Source organism: Oryctolagus cuniculus, chromosome 3 (assembly GCF_051225735.1).
Source record: "Oryctolagus cuniculus isolate XC-2025 breed Fujian yellow rabbit chromosome 3, ASM5122573v1, whole genome shotgun sequence".
Lineage (NCBI taxonomy): Eukaryota > Metazoa > Chordata > Mammalia > Lagomorpha > Leporidae > Oryctolagus > Oryctolagus cuniculus.
The window spans coordinates 170,281,269-170,303,074 of NC_142869.1; the positions used below are offsets into that span (position 1 = coordinate 170,281,269).

Consider the following 21,806-nt stretch of genomic DNA (forward strand, 5'->3'; position numbering starts at 1 on the left):
AGATGCTTAAAGATGTGTTACACACAGAAACACAGAAACACGGTCATCAATATGAAAGAAGGTAAAGGAAGGAAACCTCACAGCAAAAGATCACAGGGAATTCAAAGCATATATTAGAACTTATCTTTGGCAAATGGCAGGGCAAAGTTACCACTTATCATTAGTCACATTGAACGTTAATGGCCTGAACTGTCCAGTTAAAAGACACAGATTGGCTGATTGGGTTAAGGAACAAAACCCATCTATTTGCTGCTTACAAGAAATGCATCTTTCCAACAAAGATCCATACAGACTGAAAGTGAAAGGCTGGAAAAAGATACACCATGCCAACAGAAATGAAAAAAGAGCGGGTGTAGCCATCTTAATATCGGACAACATAAACTTTACCACAAAAACTGTTAAGAGTGACAAAGAGGGACACTATATAATGATTAAGGGATCAATACAACAAGAAGATATAACAATTATCAATGTATATGCACCTAACTACAGGGCACTGGTTTATCTAAAAGATTTGTTAACAGACTTAAAGGGAGACTTAGACCCCAATACAATAGTACTGGGGGACTTCAATACTCCACTCTCAGAAATAGACAGATCAACAGGACAGAAGATCAACAAGGATACAGTAGATTTAAACGACACTATAGCCCAAATGGATCTAACAGATATATACAGAACTTTCAATCCTACAGCTAAAGATTTTACATTCTTCTCAGCAGTACATGGAACCTTCTCTAGGATTGACCAAATACTAGGCCATAAAGCAAGTCTCAGCAAATTCAAAAGAATTAGAATCATACCATGCAGCTTCTCAGACCATAAAGGAATGAAGTTGGAAATTAGCAACTCAGGAATCCCTAGAGCATACGCAAACACATGGAGATTGAACAACATGCTCCTGAATGAACAATGGGTCATAGAAGAACTCAAAAGAGAAATCAAAAACTTTCTGGAAGTAAATGAGGATAACAGCACAACATACCAAAACTTATGGGACGCAGCAAAAGCAGTGTTAAGAGGAAAGTTTATATCAATAGGTGCCTACATTAAGAAATTGGAAAGGCACCAAATAGATGAGCTTTCAATTCACCTCAAGGATCTAGAAAACCTACAGCAAACCAGACCCAAATCTAGTAGGAGAAGAGAAATAATTAAAATCAGAGAAGAAATTAACAGGATTGAATCCAAAAAAACATTACAAAAAATCAGCCAAACGAGGAGCTGGTTTTTTGAAAAAATAAACAAAATTGACACCCCATTGGCCCAACTAACTAAAAAAAGAAGAGAAAAGACCCAAATCAATAAAATCAGAGATGAAAAATGAAACATAACAACAGACACCACAGAAATAAAAAGAATCATCAGAAATTACTACAAGGACTTGTATGCCAGCAAACAGGGAAACCTATCAGAAATGGATAGATTCCTGGACACATGCAACCTACTAAATTGAACCAGGAAGACATAGAAAACCTAAACAGACCCATAACTGAGACAGAAATTGAAACAGTAATAAAGGCCCTCCCAACAAAGAAAAGCCCAGGACCAGATGGATTCACTCCTGAATTCTACCAGACATTTAAAGAAGAACTGACTCCAATTCTTCTCAAACTATTCAGAACAATCGAAAAAGAGGGAGTCCTCCCAAATTCTTTCTATGAAGCCAGCATCACCTTAATTCCTAAGCCGGAGAAAGATGCAGCATTGAAAGAGAATTACAGACCAATATCCCTGATGAACATAGATGCAAAAATCCTCAATAAAATTCTCTCCAATAGAATGCAACAACACATCAGAAAGATCATCCACCCAGACCAAGTGGGATTTATCCCTGGTATGCAGGGATGGTTTAATGTGCGCAAAACAATCAATGTGATACATCACATTAACAGACTGCAGAAGAAAAACCATACGATTATCTCAATAGACGCCGAGAAAGCATTTGATAAAATACAACACCTGTTCATGATGAAAACTCTAAGCAAACTGGGTTTGGAAGGAACATTCCTCAATACAATCAAAGCAATCTATGAAAAACCCACAGCCAACATCCTATTGAATGGGGAAAAGTTGGAAGCATTTCCACTGAGATCTGGTACCAGACAGGGATGCCCACTCTCATCACTGCTATTCAATATAGTTCTGGAAGTTCTAGCCAGAGCTATTAGGCAAGAAAAAGAAATTAAAGGGATATAAATTGGGAAGGAAGAACATAAACTATCCCTCTTTGCAGATGATATGATTCTTTATTTAGGGGACCCAAAGAACTCTACTAAGAGACTATTGGAACTCATAGAAGATTTTGGCAAAGTAGCAGGGTATAAAATCAATGCACAAAAATCAACAGCCTTTGTATACACAGACAATGCCATGGCTGAGGAAGAACTTCTAAGATCAATCCCATTCACAATAGCTACAAAAACAATCAAATACCTTGGAATAAACTTAACCAAGGACGTTAAAGATCTCTACGATGAAAATTACAAAACCTTAAAGAAAGAAATAGAAGAGGATACCAAAAAATGGAAAAATCTTCCATGCTCATGGATTGGAAGAATCAATATCATCAAAATGTCCATTCTCCCAAAAGCAATTTATAGATTCAATGCAATACCAATCAAGATACCGAAGACCTTCTTCTCAGATCTGGAAAAAATGGTGCTGAAATTTATATGGAGGCACAAGAGACCTCGAATAGCTAAAGCAATCTTGTACAACAAAAACAAAGCCGGAGGCATCACAATACCAGATTTCAGGACATACTACAGGGCAGTTGTAATCAAAACAGCATGGTACTGGTACAGAAACAGATGGATAGACCAATGGAACAGAATTGAAACACCAGAAATCAACCCAAACATCTACAGCCAACTTATATTTGATCAAGGATCTAAAACCAATTCCTGGAGCAAGGAACGTCTATTCAATAAATGGTGCTGGGAAAACTGGATTTCCACGTGCAGAAGCATGAAGCAAGACCCCTACCTTACACCTTACACAAAAATCCACTCAACATGGATTAAAGACCTAAATCTACGACCTGACACCATCAAGTTATTAGAGAACATTGGAGAAACCCTTCAAGATATTGGCACAGGCAAAGAATTTCTGGAAAAGACCCGGGACGCACAGGCAGTCAAAGCCAAATCAACTATTGGGATTGCATCAAATTGAGAAGTTTCTTTTTTTTTTTTTTAATTTTTGACAGGCAGAGTGGACAGTGAGAGAGAGAGACAGAGAGAAAGTTCTTCCTTTGCCGTTGGTTCACCCTCCAATGGCCGCCGCGGCCGGCGCACCGCGCTGATCCGATGGCAGGAGCCAGGTACTTATCCTGGTCTCCCATGGGGTGCAGGGCCCAAGCACCTGGGCCATCCTCCATTGCACTCCCTGGCCACAGCAGAGGGCTGGCCTGGAAGAGGGGCAACCGGGACAGAATCTGGCACCCCGACCGGGACTAGAACCCGGTGTGCCGGCGCCGCTAGGCGGAGGATTAGCCTAGTGTGCCGCGGTGCCGGCCAAATTGAGAAGTTTCTGTACTGCAAAAGAAACAGTCAGGAGAGTGAAGAGACAACCGACAGAATGGGAAAAAATATTTGCAAACTATGCAACAGATAAAGGGTTAATAACCAGAATCTACAAAGAGATCAAGAAACTCCACAACATCAAAACAAACAACCCACTTAAGAGATGGGCCAAGGACCTCAATAGACATTTTTCAAAAGAGGACATCCAAATGGCCAACAGGCACATGAAAAAATGTTCAAGGTCACTAGCAATCAGGGAAATGCAAATCAAAACCACAATGAGGTTCCACCTCACCCCGGTTAGAATGGCTCACATACAGAAATCTACCAACAACAGATGCTGGTGAGGATGTGGGGAAAAAGGGACACTAACCCACTGTTGGTGGGAATGCAAACTGGTAAAGCCACTATGGAAGTCAGTCTGGAGATTCCTCAGAAACCTGAGTATAACCCTACCGTTCGACCCAGCCATCCCACTCCTTGGAATTTACCCAAAGGAAATGAAATTGGCAAACAAAAAAGCGGTCTGCACCCTAATGTTTATTGCAGCACAATTCACAATAGCCAAGACCTGGAACCAACCTAAATGCCCATCAACAGTAGACTGGATAAAGAAATTATGGGATATTTACTCTTTAGAATACTATACTGCAGTAAGAAACAACGAAATCCAGTCATTTGCAACAAAATGGAGGAATCTGGAACACATCCTGCTGAGTGAAATAAGCCAGTCCCAAAGGGACAAATACCATATGTTCTCCCTGATTGGTGACAACTGACTGAACACCAAAAAGGAAACCTGTTGAAGTGAAATGGACACTATGAGAAACGGTGACTGTCGCTCCCCCTCTTCGTGGAGGAACGACACAGGACCCTGCGCTGTTCTTTCGTCTGCTCGGCCCTCCCCGGGTTTGCTGCTGGTTCTTCCCGGGTTGGCTACTGTCCCTTCCACCTCCGTGGAAGGGCGGTTCCCCCTGGCCACTTTCCCCACTTCCGCAGGGGAGCGGCACACCGCCGGCCGGCTCTCTCGGGGGCTGCACAGGTGTTCCTTCAGATAGATGTTCCCCTTAGATGTTCCTGGTGCATGCCGTCTCCCTCCTCCCCCATAGTCCTCCTCCGCCAATCCCAACTCCGCCGCCCACACGCCGAGCACGCTGCTCTCCTCCAATCAGGAGCAGGATCAGCTCCTGGAGGTCATCACTCAAGTTGGCAAGAGGCAGCTGCGTAGAAGCTGTTTTCTCCTCTCCCAGCGCCATATTGTGGGAGAGCAGATGCATAGAATAAGTCTTAATTCCAGTAACTTAGTCCAGTCCGGGTTGCTCCCCACAGTGACTTGATCAGCATAGCCCTGACTGTTAATGAACAACTTAATACATTATCCCTCTTAGTAGTTTTTTTTTTTTGTCTGTTCTACTTAATATGACTGGTTTAATTCTGTAAATAATATACAGTTATTCTTAAGTGTTGAAATTTAACTGAAATGTGATCCCTGTTAAACATAAGAGTGGGAATAAGAGAGGGAAGAGATGTACAATTTGGGACATGCTCAAGCTGACTTGCCCCAAATGGGAGAGTTAGAAACATACCAGGGGACTCCAATTTAATCCCATCAAGGTGGCATGTATCAATGCCATCTCACTAGTCCAAGTGATCAATTTCAGTTCACAATTGATCATAATGAAAGGACTAAGAGTCAAAGGGAGCACATAAACAAGTCTAGTACCTGCTAATACTAACCGATAGAATAAATAAAGGGGAGAGTGATCCAACATGGGAAGCGAGATACTCAGCAGACTCATAGAATGGCAGATGTCCTAAACAGCACTCTGGCCTCAGAATCAGCCCTTAAGGCATTCGGATCTGGCTGAAAAGCCCATGAGAGTATTTCAGGCATGGAAAGCCAAGACACTCTGGCAAAAAAAAAAAAAAAAAAAAAAAAAAAAACCATTAAATGAAAGATCTCTGTGAGTGAGATCCCAGTGGAAAGAACAGGTCTTCAAAGAAGGAGGTACCTTTCTCTGAAGGGAGGAGAGAACCTCCACTTTGACTATGACCTTGTCTAAACAAGATAAGAGTCGGAGAACTCAAGGGGCTTCCATAGCCTTGGAAACTCATGACTGGTGCATAGGGAGATTACTGATGCCATAAACAGGAGTGTCAATTTGTAAAGTCAACAACAGGAGTCACTGTGCACTTACTCCTCATGTAGGATCTCTGTCCTTAATGTGCTGTACATTGAGGCTTAATGCTATAACGAGTACTCAAACAGTATATTTCACTTTGTGTTTCTATGGGGGTGCAAACTGTTGAAATCTTTACTTAATGTATACTAAACTGATCTCTGTTAAAAAAAAAAAGAAGAAATTAGCAATTCCCAACTTGACTCTTGCTGGGATTAAACATGACAATAGGTCTGATCTGATTTCATCATCATTTAAAAAATCATCTATTATTTTTCACTTTATGTTTCTGTGTGGGAGCAAACTGTTGAAATCTTTACTTAATGTATGCTAAACTGATCTTCTGTAGATAAAGAGAATCGAAAATGAATCTTGATGTGAATGGAAGGGGAGTGGGAGTGGGAAAGGGGAGGGTTGCGGGTGGGAGGGACGTTATGGGGGGGAAGCCATTGTAATCCATAAGCCGTACTTTGGAAATTTATATTCATTAAATAAAAGTTAAAAAAAATGAAAAAAAAAAGAACACACTCTCCAGTCTAGAAAAGGCTTTCTTAACCTGGGAAGTACCTTAGAGTCCCCTAGGGAGCTTGTTACAATGCAGGCGATTCCATTCCCACGGAATGGAAACATAAATTCACCAAAAGATATATATATATATATATCATATATATATGTTTAAATATGTACAGTATCGCGTCTTCATAATAGCCCTAAACTGGATACATCCCTAGTGCTCATCAATAATAGGATGAAACAAACTATTGTGAGCTTTTCATGGAACACATGTGGTTTTTCCCCCCAGTGGAATACAATACAACCATATCAATAACCAATTAAAAATAAAACTACATCTTCATTTCCCTCTTCACCTTCTACTAGTTTGCTACACTTGTGACTAATCAGAATGTTTGTTCAGCAGATGAAGAATTGGAGGAGGTAACGGCAGGGTGATGTCTAGAATGGCAGCCCTCAGATAAGGGAGGAATTTATGACCACCAGCCACAAACCCCCAAGCCTCATACCAAAGAGACTTTCACCTAATTGGCATCAGGATGACTATCAAAACCCACCCTGGAAAACTGCCCGTCCTTCGTCAATCAGTCGACTACACCCATTTCCCTCCCCAGCTGCCCTCTGGGACCTTCCTGCTTTGACTGTCCTCCTGCTGACCTGCTGATTGGGAAGACCATGTTTGGGACCACAGAGCTGGGGGCACGATCAGCTCTCCTCTCTGGCCCACTGTCAGCCCAGTGTCAAGCAGCCTGAGCCTGATTTTGTTCCCGTAACACGCTGAGCCAAGGGGGTGAGTATCGCAAGCACTCTTGCCAGGGAAAGCAGCGACACAAAATGACACACTAAAGACAGGGTTCCATGGACGCATCTGGCTAAGACTCACGACCAACAACCACTGCTGTGTGGGGTTAGAAGCCAGGGCACTGGGGTAGCCCAAAGTGTGCTGGGAGATGAGTGGGCGGGGGTGCGAAGGGGATTTTGTGTCTGTATCATTGAGTTTCTTCTGGATACGGCTAGGAGAGTGTGAAATTGATAAGCCAATGCTCGCTTTCTAAGCGCTTGTGTGGGTCTCTGTTATATTTCAATAAAGCATCCACTTAGCTAAAAAACAAGTCCGCGACTCGGTGCCAGGCCAGTGTGAAGCCCTTGTGCGTGGGTGTCAGGAGTTGAGAGCTCCCCAGGGGACTGTGAGGTGCGTGCGTCTAGAACCCGTCCACACGTTCTCTGATTCCCCTGCCCTGGAGTGTGGGCTGTTCTCGGAAACCCACCGCTAATTCAGCCTTGTGGGCTCCCCCTGGGTCCCTCCCTGTCTGATCACCTGCTTTGGGGGCAGCCGGCTGCCATGTTGCCAGGATGCTCAGGCAGCCCTGTGGAGAGATGCAGGTGGCGAGGAGCCGAGGCCACCCGCAAACTTCCTCGCGAGCGACTGTTTTCAAGTGGAGCCTTCAAGCGGCTGACAGTTTGACTGAACCGGAGAGAACAGGCGCTGGAACCCCCACCCCCACCCCCAGCGGCCTCTGAATTCTGAGCCACAGACACTGTGAGCTAATCGATGTTGTTTTCAGCCGTTTAGGTTTTGGGCTGATTTGTTATGCAGCACTAGGTACTAATAGAGCAGAGAACTCCCTTCTCACGTCTCCAGCACCGTGGAATCCCTAGCCACAGGACCCACCCGTACCGCTCCCCCAGCTCCCAGGCACGCAATGCGCAGGCTGTGCATAGTCATACAAGATGCGCGTGGGCTCACCTTTTGGCCGGTTTCCACGGGGCTGCCCTCGCTGCACTGTCCCGGGGCTCAGGGGTCATCCGGTGAGTGGGCTCCCCTTGGCCTCACTCACCTAGACGCCCTGAATTCCCTGCAGCTCCCCTGGAGTCTGGGTGTCCATCCTAGACCGTGGCGGGTGGACACAGCTCTGGTGGGAATGGGACTGCCCGACTCAGCTGGGTGTCCCCAGATACGCCCCCTACTGTTAACAATAGTCATCTCTAACCGTGGCAGTGTGGATGCTTTGTTATTTTCTTAATACTTTCTTTTCTGTGTTCTCTCTCTTTTTTTCTCAAAGAGCATCTGTTACTTTGACAACATTAAAAATGAGAATACAAAATCTTAAATCTAAGGAGATTCAGAAAGTTCTCAGCACTTTATAAATGACTACCGAGACATCACACACAGCAGAGCAGGAACGTGTATTCTACTAAGTGGCACTGGGGGAACTTCCCATTGAGGGGAAAAAGACAATTTTGATCCATTTCTCACGTGAAAAACTAAGAGATCTTGCTCAAGAGAATTAGCCACCATGTGTCCAGAGCTTTATTTACAATGAAATTCCTTAAGATGTTATTTATTTATAACAGAAACTGGAAAATACCTAAATCACTAAGATGGGCGAAGTTATAGAATGAATGAGAGATTCATGAAACAGCATCATTAATAACGATTAAAAAGGTCTGATGTAAAAGCAATTTTAAAGTTTTAATTAATGTATGAAAATATGTGTTAACTTTAAAACTGTAATGCCGCATAGTAAAATTATATGTGTAATATAGAGAGCAATATACATATACATGCAGATAAAGCAGAAAAGTGCCTGGGGAAATGGCATTGCGGCACTGAACTCTTGAGCAGCGGGAAAACACGTGATTCATGTTTTACCTTGTTTATAATCTCCATTACTTGCATTTTCTTTTTATTTTAAAGACTTATTTATTTGAAAGAGTTACACAGAGAGAGAAGGAGAGGCAGAGAAAGAGAGAGGTCTTCCATATGATGGTTCACTCCCCAGTTGGCCACAACAGCTGGAACTGCGCTGATCCGAAGCCAGGAGTTTCTTCCGGGTCTCCCACATGGGTGCAGGGGCCCAAGGACTTGCGCCATCTTCTACTGCTTTCCCAGGCCACAGCAGAGAGCTGGATTGGAAGTGGAGCAGCCGGGACTAGAACCAGCGCCCATGTGGGATGCTGGCGCTTCAGGCCAGGGCTTTAACCTGCTGCACCACAGCGCCAGCCCCACTTGCATTTTCTATAATGAGTATACAGCATCTTATAAGCAAAGTTTTTTTTTTTAAGGCACAAGATTTTTAAAAGTAATTACAAACACAACTGATATGGCCCCCAAATCCTAAATAAACAAATGAAAGACACGAGCAGAAAAAGATCCTGTCCGAGTGGTCAACAGGAAATTAATTCTCACGCTGGGGAATCTGTTAGGTACAAATAAAAGTATTTGCACTTCTATTTTCTATTTATGTAATTAGCAAACGCAAACGATAGGTGAGGCTCACGAAAGCTGTCAGACTCACTTGGCGTCACTCGTGTCAAGCCCTCGCCAAAAATAATGATCAGTGGAGCCCGGAGGTCTTCATCGAAGACAAGAACCGTTCACCAAGATCCTGCTGGAATCTCAAACCTGCTCAAGGCCACTGCTCAGAACTGTTTGTGTAATCTCTAATGACCCTTCCACGTACGTCTGTTATGGTCCTCACTTTGTTTGAAATACTTCCCCTTATCTCAGCCTCCTCCCTGTGAAAGGGGCTGACTACAGCGCACATAGCCCAGCGCCTGCTGAACAAGTTGCGAGTACCGGGAGAATTCTGCTCTGTAGGTCGTTTAAATTAACAATCCCCTAAGTGTCACTCATAAAGTAATTCATGGCTTGGTGCCAGGGAGACTTTGCCCAAGGCTGCCCTTGTTCAAAACTCATTTCCCTGTAATCTCTTTTACAGAAGGCTGGATGGAACCCACTTCCTGTGCATGCGCTTGCCCAGGGCTGGGCTGGCTCCTCCCACCCCTCCCACCCCCTTCCCACCCCTGGCAGGCAGGCTGCTTAAACAGGACGGAGGCCGCCCAGCAGCAGGCGAGGAGGACTCCGCACCAGCCATGGCCACCTTCGTGGAGCTCAGCACCAAAGCCAAAATGCCCATTGTGGGCCTGGGCACCTGGAAGGTAAAGTGCACGCCTCGGGCCGTCTTCCTCCCTCGGCCTTGGGCTCCCTCTCCTCTCTGTTCAGTGGGAAGGCCCCCCTGGGGGTGGCCGGGCGCTTTGCGTGGGCGAGATCCATTCTAGGAGCCAGGAGCAGGAGTTCCCGGCTGGCTTTTTCCAGCAGTTTGCTAGCAAGTATCGAATTTCAAGCAGCTGGACTTGAAATACACACACGCACACACTCACACGCACACGCACACACACACACACACGCACACAGGGGCACAGTTGTTTTCTAGAGCATTTTCTCTTTTGTAGCGGCATCTGCTAAAACGTTCCCTGGCTCTGTGGCACTTAAAGGGGCCCAGCATTTTATGAGTTTGCTGCTCCAGGGCAGTTGAGAGAAGAGAAGACATCCCATGCTGTCCCCTCCTCTGCTGTGGGCTTGGGACCCGCAGACGCAGTGTGGCCCAGTGCAGAAACTCAGACCCCTTCCCAGGCTACTGACTTGGCACCTGCACTTGAACACGGCCTCCAGGTGGTTCCCGTGCACAACAGTCACCGCGGGGCTCAGGCCCCGGAGCCTAGGCTGGAGGTCAAGAGCCCAGCTCGCTCCCTGGCCCCTGCCCCCAGGAGCTGTGTTAATTTCAGCCTGCCCTAAGGCCCACCCAGTGCTCCCTGACTTGCAGCCGACTTCTGCCCTCTTGGGGTACGTTTGACGTGGCATTTTCTAATGCTGGCTCCCCACCCCCCCCATTTCTCTCAATGAGGCCCTAACCTAACCAGGTACTGGGTGTTCCTCCGCTGACTTCAAGGCACAGCTCCCTGATGGCTTTGTCCTGCGGCCCTCTTTGCTTCTTCACACCCCACCTTGCCGTCTCTTGGGTTGGAGGCTGGGGTCCCTCTTGGCTTCAGCACGAGTTTGCTGTCTGCATGCATTCTCGGTGTACATGGGTGAGCACCAGGCCCGTCTGATGGAGGCTGAGGCTCTCTTGTTTGAACAGCAGAACTGGCCTCACATCGGAGCTTCGACCTTTGATGAACATGATCTTTGATCTTTTCCGCATCTCCAGGGGCTCTGCTCGCCCCCAGGGACATGGACCAGACGTGAATTTTCAGGATAGGATGTGAGGATTATGATGGGAGCTGTTTTCAAGCCGTGGGGATGAGTTCGGTTTCCAAGCTTGTGTGCTCATCGGCGGAGGTGGAGGGGGAGTTGGAAGGGGACCCAGGGTTGCCGCGGAGTTGCTGGTAGCAATTCCTTGTCCCAGCAGTGCGGTGGCTGTGCGTCTCTGTTTTGTGTGCTTGTCGTGTGTTTGTTCTTTCTTGTGGAAGAGGTTTAAAGAAGGTTTTATCAGAGGTTGTAAATACTTTATTCCCCCCTTCACTGTCTTGGTTAAGCTAGAACTGATGGTGGTGTTTCCAGGTCTGTCTTTTTGCCTTGAACGTGGAAAAGAGACGTCATTCTTACAAAGGCTTCCATCTGCCCCCTTCCTGACACGGGTTATATAACGGCTGCATCTGCTGAGCCCACCTTTGGGACAGGCGATGGGCTAAAGAACTTTCTCCACATTTTTTTTTAAAGATTTTATTTATTTATTTGACAGGTAGAGTTACAGACAGTGAGAGGGAGAGAAAGAAAGGTCTTCCATCCCCTGGTTCACTCCCCCAATGGCCACAACCACCTGAACTGAGCTGATCAGAAGCCAGGAGCCTCCTTTGGGGCTCCTATGCAGGTGCAGGGGCCCAAGGACTTGGGCCATCTTCCACTGCTTTCCCAGGCCAGAGCAGAGAGCTGGATCAGAAGTAGAGCAGCCAGGACTCGAACTGGCGCCCCTATGGGATGCCGGTGCCGTAGGTGGAGGATTAACCTACTGTACCGCAGTGCCGGCCCTCTCCACATTTTGGTACACAATCATCGCACCGCAATGGTGCTAGGAGGCAGGGGTTTGATCATTGCCATTTTGCAGGCAGGGTTTAGAGAGAATAATCTGCAAGGCCCACATACCTGCTATGTGTTGGGGTGTGGATTTATCTTGTAGGGACCGTTTTCCAGATCCTAATCACCCCTGGAGGAACTCTGGGCAAATTCCCCTGAAATAGCCTGGAGTCTCGTTGTCAGCTGGGTCTTTAGTAATTGGCAGGTGGGGTGGGGGCATTTCAGGATGATCCTGCATTATACGGGAATAACTTTATTTAGGATAGAACATGAGGTCATCGTCTTAAAATTAATTCGCTGTTAATCTTTTTTATTTTGGAAAGTTTTCTGCAGTGTGTTTCCCTCCTACGTGTCCCACGGAAAAACGGGAGCCCAGTGGGGCCTAGTTTGGAGACAGTGGGCCACGTGGAGCCCAGTGGGGCCTGGTTTGGAGACAGTGGGCCACGTGGAGCCCAGTGAGGCCTGGTTTGGAGACAGTGGGCCACGTGGAGCCCAGTGGGGCCTGGTTTGGAGACAATGGGCCACCCGGAGCCCAGTGGGGCCTGGTTTGGAGACAGTGGGCCACCCGGAGCCTGCTGGAGATGGCCCTGGGACACGAGCACCCAATGGTCTTCTCTGTTGCTGTTCAGTCTCCTCCAGGCCAAGTCAAGGATGCAGTGAAGGCAGCCATTGACGCCGGCTATCGCCACATCGACTGCGCCTACGTCTATCAGAATGAGAACGAGGTGGGAGAAGCCATCCAGGAGAAGATCAGAGAGAAGGCCGTGAAGCGGGAGGACCTCTTCATTGTCAGCAAGGCACGTGTGGCCTGTGGGGGGAGGCTCAGCTTCAGGGCACGAGGCGTGGGGATTTGGGCAGCACCGTGAACTCCGCCAGCCTTCCCTGTACGTGCTCACACCCCAACCCTCTCACCTCAGCCTTTCTCCTGGCCCTGCACACACAGCTCCCCATCCACACCAGCACCGGAATCCTAGAGATGCCGCTGCCACCCGCTCTCTGAGCTGCTTTTCCCACAGTGGGGGTGGGGGGTGTGGCGCCAGTGAGCCTTGGGCTGCCCCTGGCCTCCTTGTCCCCTGTCAGTGGAGTCCACCTTCCCAGTGGCAGTCAGAGGCCAAGGCCACGGTCAGGGGCTGGTACTGACACCCACCTTTTGGTACTGTGCTGTCAGGGACTATGGCCCTGAGGTCCTAGGCCAGTGGGTGTTTTGGAAACAGTGAGAACATTTTTTGCTACATACAGATTTCTTTTTATTTCAGTCTAGTCAAAAATGAGATAGAAAAATGTTATAAAAAAAGAAAGAGGGAATGTTAGATGTAAGGGGGTTAAGAATCATTGGCGCCATATTATACATACATAACTTGTTAGAAAAGCACTAATTCCAAGTACTTGGAAAGTGCAGATAGATACTACTGTGTCCCTGGCCAAGTCTGGATAAACTCCTTGTAAAGTCATCACCTGGGGTCTGCTAGGTTTGGAGATATGGAAGTGCAAAAAAGGGTCCACCTGCCCCCAAAGATGTAAGACTGTTTAAAATACATTTCCAATTGTTTATTTAGATAAATGGAACACGTTTCATCTATATAGTTTTAAGAACGTAGTCTTCTCCATCCTACCCTCCTTCCCTCGCCTCCACCCTTCCTCCTCACTCTTATCTTGTGTTTGTGTTAATCTTTGCAATGATGTTCTTTCTCCTTCCTTCCTTCCTTCCTTCCTTGCTCTAGAAGATCCTAGTTTAGTGGTAATGTAGACAATGGTTATAAACAACAGTTAAATGTAGAAATGACCATCTCACCCATATATAGTAAAGTTGAAAGTAATCACAGGTCATTAAAAGGAGTGTTTAAAATTTAAAAGCTAGACACAATTCTGTCCTCAGAGTCACCAGCCAAGGAAGGAAACAACACAGAAAAATAAACATTGAATGAGTGACTCAATATGCTAAACAATGTAAGAAGCATAAAGAATGCCAAGAGTTGAAAAAAATTGCCCTCGACCTTTAAGAGATGTGATTGACTTGCTGAGTCATGATGACTTAGCATACTAAATCCTTCATCTTAATCGGTTTTATTAAACATGGCCCATCCCTAGGTTAGATCAAGCTGCAAATCCACAAGCAGGGAGCATGAGTGTGATGGGCGCTTTCCCACTCTAGTCCTGCTGAAACTGAGCCCTGTCCCTGATGTCTTTAATGTAGACTTTGTCAGACCCTAATCCTCCCTTATCGTGTGGTTCCTCTCTCTTCAGTGTGGTGATTACAAGTCAACACCTTGCTAAAGATTAACTCATTCATTTAGGGATTGGTACAAAGATCAGGCCATCCTTGTAGGACTCCAGATTGTTAGAATTCAATGATTACCTCTTTGGTCACCATCCTACCGCTAAACTCCATTTTGAGATGTTTTATTGATCGAACCAAGTCACAACCAGCCTACCTATAGACCCCAAGTGGGCTGGAGCTCACTTTACCATCACAGCCTCCGGTCGCTGACCAGTCCAAGGAAGGCTGTGTGCACTGTGGAGTGTCACATAGTACTCAGAGCTTTCGGCTGTAAAATTCATTCACCGCCCTTCGTCCCTTGGGGGAGTCTAGAAATGAAGCCATAGCTACTGAACTCCTTGCTGTGTGCGCTAAAAAATAAACTCCTTCTTTCTTCCACCGCCTGGGGTCAGTGATTGGCTGTTGTGGGCTGGGTCATCAGAGCTGGTTGTGGAGGTCTAGAACAGTGCCTTCAGCCAGGTTGGGGGTGTTCTCTGACACCAGTGCCTTGTCATTGCCCTCTGCAGCTGTGGCCTGCCTTCTTTGAGAAAAAACTTATGAGGGAAGCCTTCAAGAAGACCCTCACGGATCTGAAGCTGGAGTATCTGGACCTGTATCTCATCCACTGGCCACAGGGCCTTCAGGTGAGCGCTGTTCGCTGCGCCCACCTTTAATCTGGAGCAGACGCGGGGAAAGAGCAGCCAGAGCCGTGTCAAGACTTGGAGTGGAGTGGGCGCCTCTGTGCTGAGCAGAAGGGCAGGGCCCGGAAGAGAGGCTGAAGCCATGCGTGCTGCTGACGTGCCTGGTTTTCTTGCAGCTGTGCCTGAGAGAGGCCAGGATTCCTGGCAGCCCGAGAAAGCTGCCGCTGCCATACCCCCGGTTTCCTTCCCAGGACTCCTGTTAGGACACTGTTGCTCAGGGATGCCTCCGGTTCAGTCCTTTTGTTTATCAAAGCACACCCTGGGAGGGGCCTCTCAGGAAAAGCCCCAGGATGCAGAAACTGGAAGGTCCAGCTTGCACCTGTGAGGCAGCCTTCCTTGCCTAAGGCTCCACTCCTGAGGGGTGGGAGGGCCAGGAATCCCCCTCCTCTCCCGCTTTGGGCCAGCCTGGACGATGAAGGCCCCGCCCTAACTCTGGGCTTCTCGGGGCTGCAAGCACAGAGACGCACCAACGTCTTCCCCCAGAAAACCACATCCTTGAGCTCTGCCTCCCGACTACTGACGGCCAAGTTTAAGTTTACCTCCAAGTATGTACTTGTGATCTGGGGGTCTGAGGTTCATGTCCATGGCACGGTGGTGGCTTCTGGAATGTGCTAACCATGGATGTTCAGGTCAGCCCGGCAGTTTCTGAAATATCAGCACTTAGACGCCACAGTAGACGGATAGCGACATTTTACTTAAACGCACGCGCTTGCAGTGTGCACTCTGAGCTTGGGAAGCTGTTATGGAGATGTGCACCTGAGCACCAGCCGGATCCTGAAACCTGTTTCAGAGGACCAGGTACCCAGATGTGGACTCTAATAAGCTTTTGTTCTGCATTTACAGCCTGGGAAGGAAATATTCCCCAAAGACGAAAAAGGCAACTACCTCACCAGTAAACTCACGTTCCTGGATGCCTGGGTGGTAGGTTCCAGCTTCTTACTATATTTGCAGACAACTCCACTCTGCGGTGCCACAGTCCGTGTCCCAGATGCTATCGAATTTCCTCACTGTTTTTCTTTAGTTTTTCTAACTCCTTCCTTAATACATTTGGCTTTTGGGTCCACTTGCCTCTATTTACGTTGTCAAGACTAACATGGAGTCCCCAGATGAAACTGGCAGTGCAGTGAGCCCCAGTTTGGGAACTCTGCATGCTGTTTTCACACTGCGGAGAGGGGCTTGGGACAGGGCCTGTGGCCTGGTCTATGTGTTTTAGCGGAGTCATCTGCAGTAAGCTAGTTAACTCCTAGAAGCCTCAGTTTGCTCACCTTAAACAAACCTTGCAATACATTCTAATGACATGTGTCTTTCAGGATGTGGTAAAGACTAAAACAGATAAGATATCAGGAAGTTTAGCATAGAGCCCATTTAATCATTCAACCCCATAAGCTAGGGTTGTTTTCTCTACATAAAAATGATGACATTGAGACCGAGAAAGGTTGGTTGGCTCAGGTTATAGGCCAAGCATGTGAAAGAGTTGCGATAAGACCCCATTCTCTGTGACTCCCAAGTTCAACTCCAAGGCCCCTAGCAAAGTGCCTGGCACACAGTGAATGTGTATGCGAACTTCCGAGGACAGGAGTGCATGCTTCTCAGATCACATCATGGCCTATTTCACATAATTCATATTCAACATGGAAGTAAGTGAAGAAAAGTTTCTCTCTGAGAATTTCCTCTTAAGCCACTCTATCTTCTTGCAGCTGGGAGTAGAAAACAAAGCAAAGGGGCAAACTGTAGATGAACAGTGACAGAGAGACATCAAGAAGTGACTGTGTTGTTTTATCAGCTGTCTGTGCGGGGGCATGTGCACATGGGAGGTGGTGCTGTACTTCATAGCTTGAAGATGTATCCCGCCCAGTCTTTCTGAAGAGTGTCGTGTAGACATGATTACGTTAACTGTCACTGTGCTGAGGGCCATTTATTCAGAAGTCCCCACAAGCACAGCATACGCTGTTCTTGCTGCCTTGAACTTCAGCAGCCAGCAGTAATAAAATGTAGATGGCCAAACTGATGTGGTAACTGAGGGAGGGGTAATGAAGCAAAGAAATCACCTCACAGGGTTAACAGCCTTGTAAGTGGACTTAAAGGGATTATCATTAAATGTATCTAATGGTAGAAAGTCTATTAAAGGGAAGTAAGAAAAAATTACAAACATTTCTGTAGACTGGTTTTAAAGATGTTCTGAAGCTCTCTGAATCTTATCTAAAAGAAAAAAACAAAACACACAGAAAACTACCAGTCACAATAAAGAGCCACCTGTGCTAAAACCTTTAGGTTTGCTCATCAAGGCTGTGTCATTTGTAGTTGAATTTGGCAAGTCAAAACTAGCAGTTAAAAAACCCCAATGATTTATATCATGCAGAGTCATACTAAATAGATTATTAGAAATACTGTATGTCACGAGCAAAAAGTGAATCCAGTACTCTTGGGAAAATTTCAGAAAGACAACAATTTGTGATGCATATCCACTACCTTCCTCATATAACCAACTACAAATCCATGTAAGCTGTGAACTGGTTGAATCCTACAAAGAGGGCGCAAAGCACAGGTTGAAAAATTCTGTGTGTGTGTGTGTTTTACATAAGTTCTTTTGCCTTAATGATCATACAGATCATTATCCAACTACATGGTCTCAAATACTTCTTTGATATATTCACTAAAAGAAATCTATTAAGTGGACAGGGGCCAGACTTCAGCCCCGTTCAGCCCCTTTGCTGGGTACCCCTGCAGGCACAGTCAGCCTGCATGGACCTCCCCCTACTGCAAACCAAACCGTGGCTGGGGTGGGAGACAAGCGACCCAGAACTCAGACAAGTGATGCGTCTGCACAGGCGACAGCCTCTTCCCCAGCTAGCCCAGGCCGCACGGGCTTGGGTGAGGCAAGAGTGGCAGACATGTAGACCTTTCATCTTCACTTCCGCTTTCACTCAGGCTGGGAAGGGCCAGTGGGGCTGGAAGCAAGCCTTGATGGGCACTTGTGGCCTGGGCTTCGCTAGCCCTGCTGCAGTGGGTCCTTTCTCCTACTTCAGAGAGGGCTAAGCCAAGCCTGGGTCCCCTTAGAACTGCCTGAAAGCTGTTCCCTTCTGTGACAGGCCCTGGAGGAGCTGGTGGATGAAGGGCTGGTGAAAGCTCTTGGAGTGTCCAACTTCAACCATTTTCAGATCGAACAGATCCTGAACAAGCCTGGGCTGAAGCATAAGCCAGTGACTAACCAGGTAAATTCTGCTGACTACAAGGGGGAGGGTCTTGCCCTCTTACTCCTTAAACCGCGGGAGGCAAGGCCAGTGCTTTGTGCCATATCTCAGCTCAGGGGTCAGGGACCGGGATGCTTTGGGGAGGTGGGAGACAGATCTCAGGGTGTGGTTCGGCAAGTCCCACAGTGTGTGGAACCCCGTATGAGCAGCTCAGAAGCAGGCCAACTTCCCGAGTGATGAGGATCGTGTGCTTTTTCAGGTCGAGTGTCACCCGTACCTCACGCAGGAGAAACTGATCCAGTACTGCCACTCCAAGGGCATCACTGTCACAGCCTACAGCCCCCTGGGCTCTCCGGACAGACCTTGGTGAGGCTTCTGAGCACTGCATCTTTTGCTTGATACGCTTGAGAATATGATTGGCTAATGGCTGGGTGAGACTAAGTCGCTGAAAAGAAAAATGTGTCCACGGCAATGTGTTGGGCATATCTAAATGGCATGATAGTTGGGGAAGAAGAAAGGGAATTAAGAGAAGCATGGCGACATGCCTGTGGGTCTAAGACCACGCTGGTTCAGCCACCTGGAGTTGCACCACCTGTGTGCAATGCTGTGCCTGCAGAGCCCGCGGCGCCCACGGGAAAGACCTGGAGGCCTCAGGCCCTCGAGCTAGCCTTGCAGGTGCAGAAGGCCGAGAGGGCACTGGAGTGGTGCTCATCTGCATATGGTCGCCATGGTGATGCCTCACCCCCACCATCTTTCTGCTTCTAGGGCGAAGCCTGAGGACCCTTCCCTGCTGGAGGATCCCAAGATTAAGGCGATTGCTGCAAAACACAAGAAAACCGCAGCCCAGGTACAGTGTGGGCTTTTAATTTTCTATTCCGAAACCTATTCTTCCAGTCTTGTGTTGTCTTCATTTAACTCGGTGAAGGGGAGGAAAAGAGGAGAAAAGTCCCCTCCAGTGTCTCCTTGGAAGTCTGCGGGGACCTCCGGGAGACCCGGGGGCACTGGAACATGGCCCGCCTCCCTTGACGGCTTCCCGGCAGCAGCGAGCGCGCAGCCTTGGTCTCGCGCCTGTGTTCCATCCCAGCTCTGCTGCTTCTCAGCCTGATCGCCCCACGCCTCTGTCCTTCTCCTTTTTTTTTTTTTTTAATAATGATTTATTTCATTTATTTGAAAGGCTGGGAGAGAGAGAGAGAGAGAGAGAGACATACACAGAGAGAGGTCTTCCATGTACTGGTTCACTCCCCAAATGGCTGTAGTGGCCGAAGTTGGGCCAGGCCAAAGCCAGGAGCCAGGAGCTTATTCTGGGTCTCCCCTGTGGGTCGCTGCCCACAGTTCAGGAGCCCACTGTCGAAGTCTGCAGTGCTGTGGGATAGAGAGGTGGCTTTCCCTTTCAGCATAAGGAGGTCTCCTTGTAGGGAAGAGGAACATGGGGTTCCCTCTGCACAGGTTCTGATTCGCTTCCAAGTCCAGAGGAACGTGATTGTGATTCCCAAGTCTGTGACACCGGCCCGCATCATCGAGAACTTTCAGGTAAGACCCCGGCAGGTGTCTTGATTAAGTTCACTTGAACTTAACCAAACGGGAACAAACAAGTATCAATCTCACACTGCGGAGATTGCTGACCCATGGCCACGGCCGTGCTGGGGGTGGTGACTGGTCAAGCCCTGTGAGGTCTGGACATGGCTGCACCTCACACCACAGAGAGGACCCTTGTTGGCCCTGAGCAGGTGGGCCATGGGCCACGCACAAGAACAGGCTGTTCTGGCCTAAATGTCCACCTCCTAGCACAGAGGAGGTAGGGACTGAACTTGAAAGACTATCTCGGAAGAACCCGTTGATCCATCAGGGAGCGCAGACATGGCACACACGTGTGCTTTATGCCTGTAAGTCGGGGCTCCCTCCCTTAGGATCACTAAACCCTACAGACACTCCAGTCTCTGAGTACAGAAAAACCTGTCTTCAGTGGCCATGATGGGAGAGACTCCTGAGGCCAGTTTATGCTATGGGAGTGAGCTGGATCGGATATTCTACCAGAACTGGTGATGTCTTGCAACTCTCACCTTCCAGGTCTTTGACTTTAAGCTGAGTGACGAGGAGATGGCCACCATCCTCAGCTTCAACAGAAACTGGAGGGCCTGTCACGTGGAGTTGTAAGTAGCACAGACTGAGCTAGGAGGGCCCCCAGGAGTTTTCGGGAACTGGGAGAGGCTCCCTGAGTGTGAGCTGTCCTTGCGAGTGCCTCTAGTGCCCCAGGGACTGCCTGCCTGCCCTTCCTGACCACTCACAGCCCGCAGGTGCTTGTCTGTGAGCAGAGAGGTGACAGGTGCACCAGAGAATGCCTTGGAGACCAGTTGCTGCTTTTGTGGAATACACCCTTCTTTTTGTCTTTCTTTCTCTGTAGCATGTCTCATTTGGAGGGCTATCCCTTCCATGCCGAGTACTGAAGCTGTGTCCCCCGATGAGGCCACCTGGTGGATTCTGTCTTCACTCAAGTGTAACTCCACCTGAGTCCTCACTTCTCTGCATCTGTTGTAGCCGGCTCAAGGCAGTGCTGTGTCTACAGCTGTCTGTTCAAGCAGGCACAGACTGCCAGTGAAGTACGACTAGGATAAGCAAATGGTAAACTTTTTTATCTGATCCGATGCTTGTCCAATGCCAGAAACGCTCCTAATGCTGATCATATGTACATAAGAAAATAAATAATCATAGTAACCAACATGCATTGTGAGTTTACTATGCGCCAATATTTTCTTATGGGTGAAGTCACTGACTCCTTGATGCAACCCCTTTGAGGAAGGCATTCTCATCATTCACGTTTTCCCAGAGAGGGAAGGCCAAGGACCTTCTCAAGGCCGCTCATGTGGTTAGGAACTGAACCAAATTTCAAAGGCGGACAGGCTCCAGGAGAGCTCAGTGCAATTTGTTAACCTCTTCCTGTCTCCTCCTGACACCCACCTACCTACCTAACTTTGCAGGCCTCTCTCTCTTCCTTTCTTTCTTCCTTCCTTTCTTCCTTCCTCTACTCATTCCCTTTTTTGCCCTCTCACCTTGCCTCTAACACACTGCATGCTCAAGAGTCCATGCCAGTGGTGGCGGAGCCTGTGAAATCCACAGAGGTGCCATGTTCCCTGAGAGAAAGGTACGGCACATCCCAGGGAGTCAGCTGGGACACAGGCGAACCTGAACAGACATGCTTCCCATGGGCATCCACCTGGAACATTTCATTTTTTCTGTATTAATTTCTCTCTAGGAAACGTTACCTATACATAGAAATGTATAGAGAACAGCAACTGGCCACCCGCCTTGCAAATTCAACAGATATTAACATGTTTCTATAGTTGCTCCAATACCTTTAAAATATACCTATTAAAGAAATTAAGTGGTTACCGACTTAGTTGAGGACTTCTGTGTACCTCTCCCTCTCCCCATTCCTGCCTCGCTCTGCAGGAGTAAATCCCCATCCTTGAACTGCTAAGTCACCTCATCCTCTGCTGGTCATTTGTCTCCTGGCTCTCAGATCCATTTCCTGCCCTTACATTCCATTATCCTGCCGTGGGGGAGTGTGGTGGAATGAGAAGGC

General features: G+C 47.6%; 1 protein-coding gene across 1 annotated transcript; it reads left to right on the plus strand.

Moving 5' to 3' along the window:
• The first annotated feature begins 10,045 nt into the window (after window positions 1-10,045).
• On the plus strand, window positions 10,046-20,942 carry AKR1B10 (aldo-keto reductase family 1 member B10). Its single transcript, NM_001267588.1, is given in 10 exon segments — window positions 10,046-10,162; window positions 12,707-12,874; window positions 14,862-14,978; window positions 15,879-15,956; window positions 18,125-18,247; window positions 18,486-18,592; window positions 18,992-19,073; window positions 19,673-19,756; window positions 20,294-20,376; window positions 20,628-20,942. Coding segments are annotated over 10 exon segments (951 nt in total). The 5' UTR covers window positions 10,046-10,096; the 3' UTR covers window positions 20,671-20,942.
• Window positions 20,943-21,806: the final 864 nt, after the last annotated feature.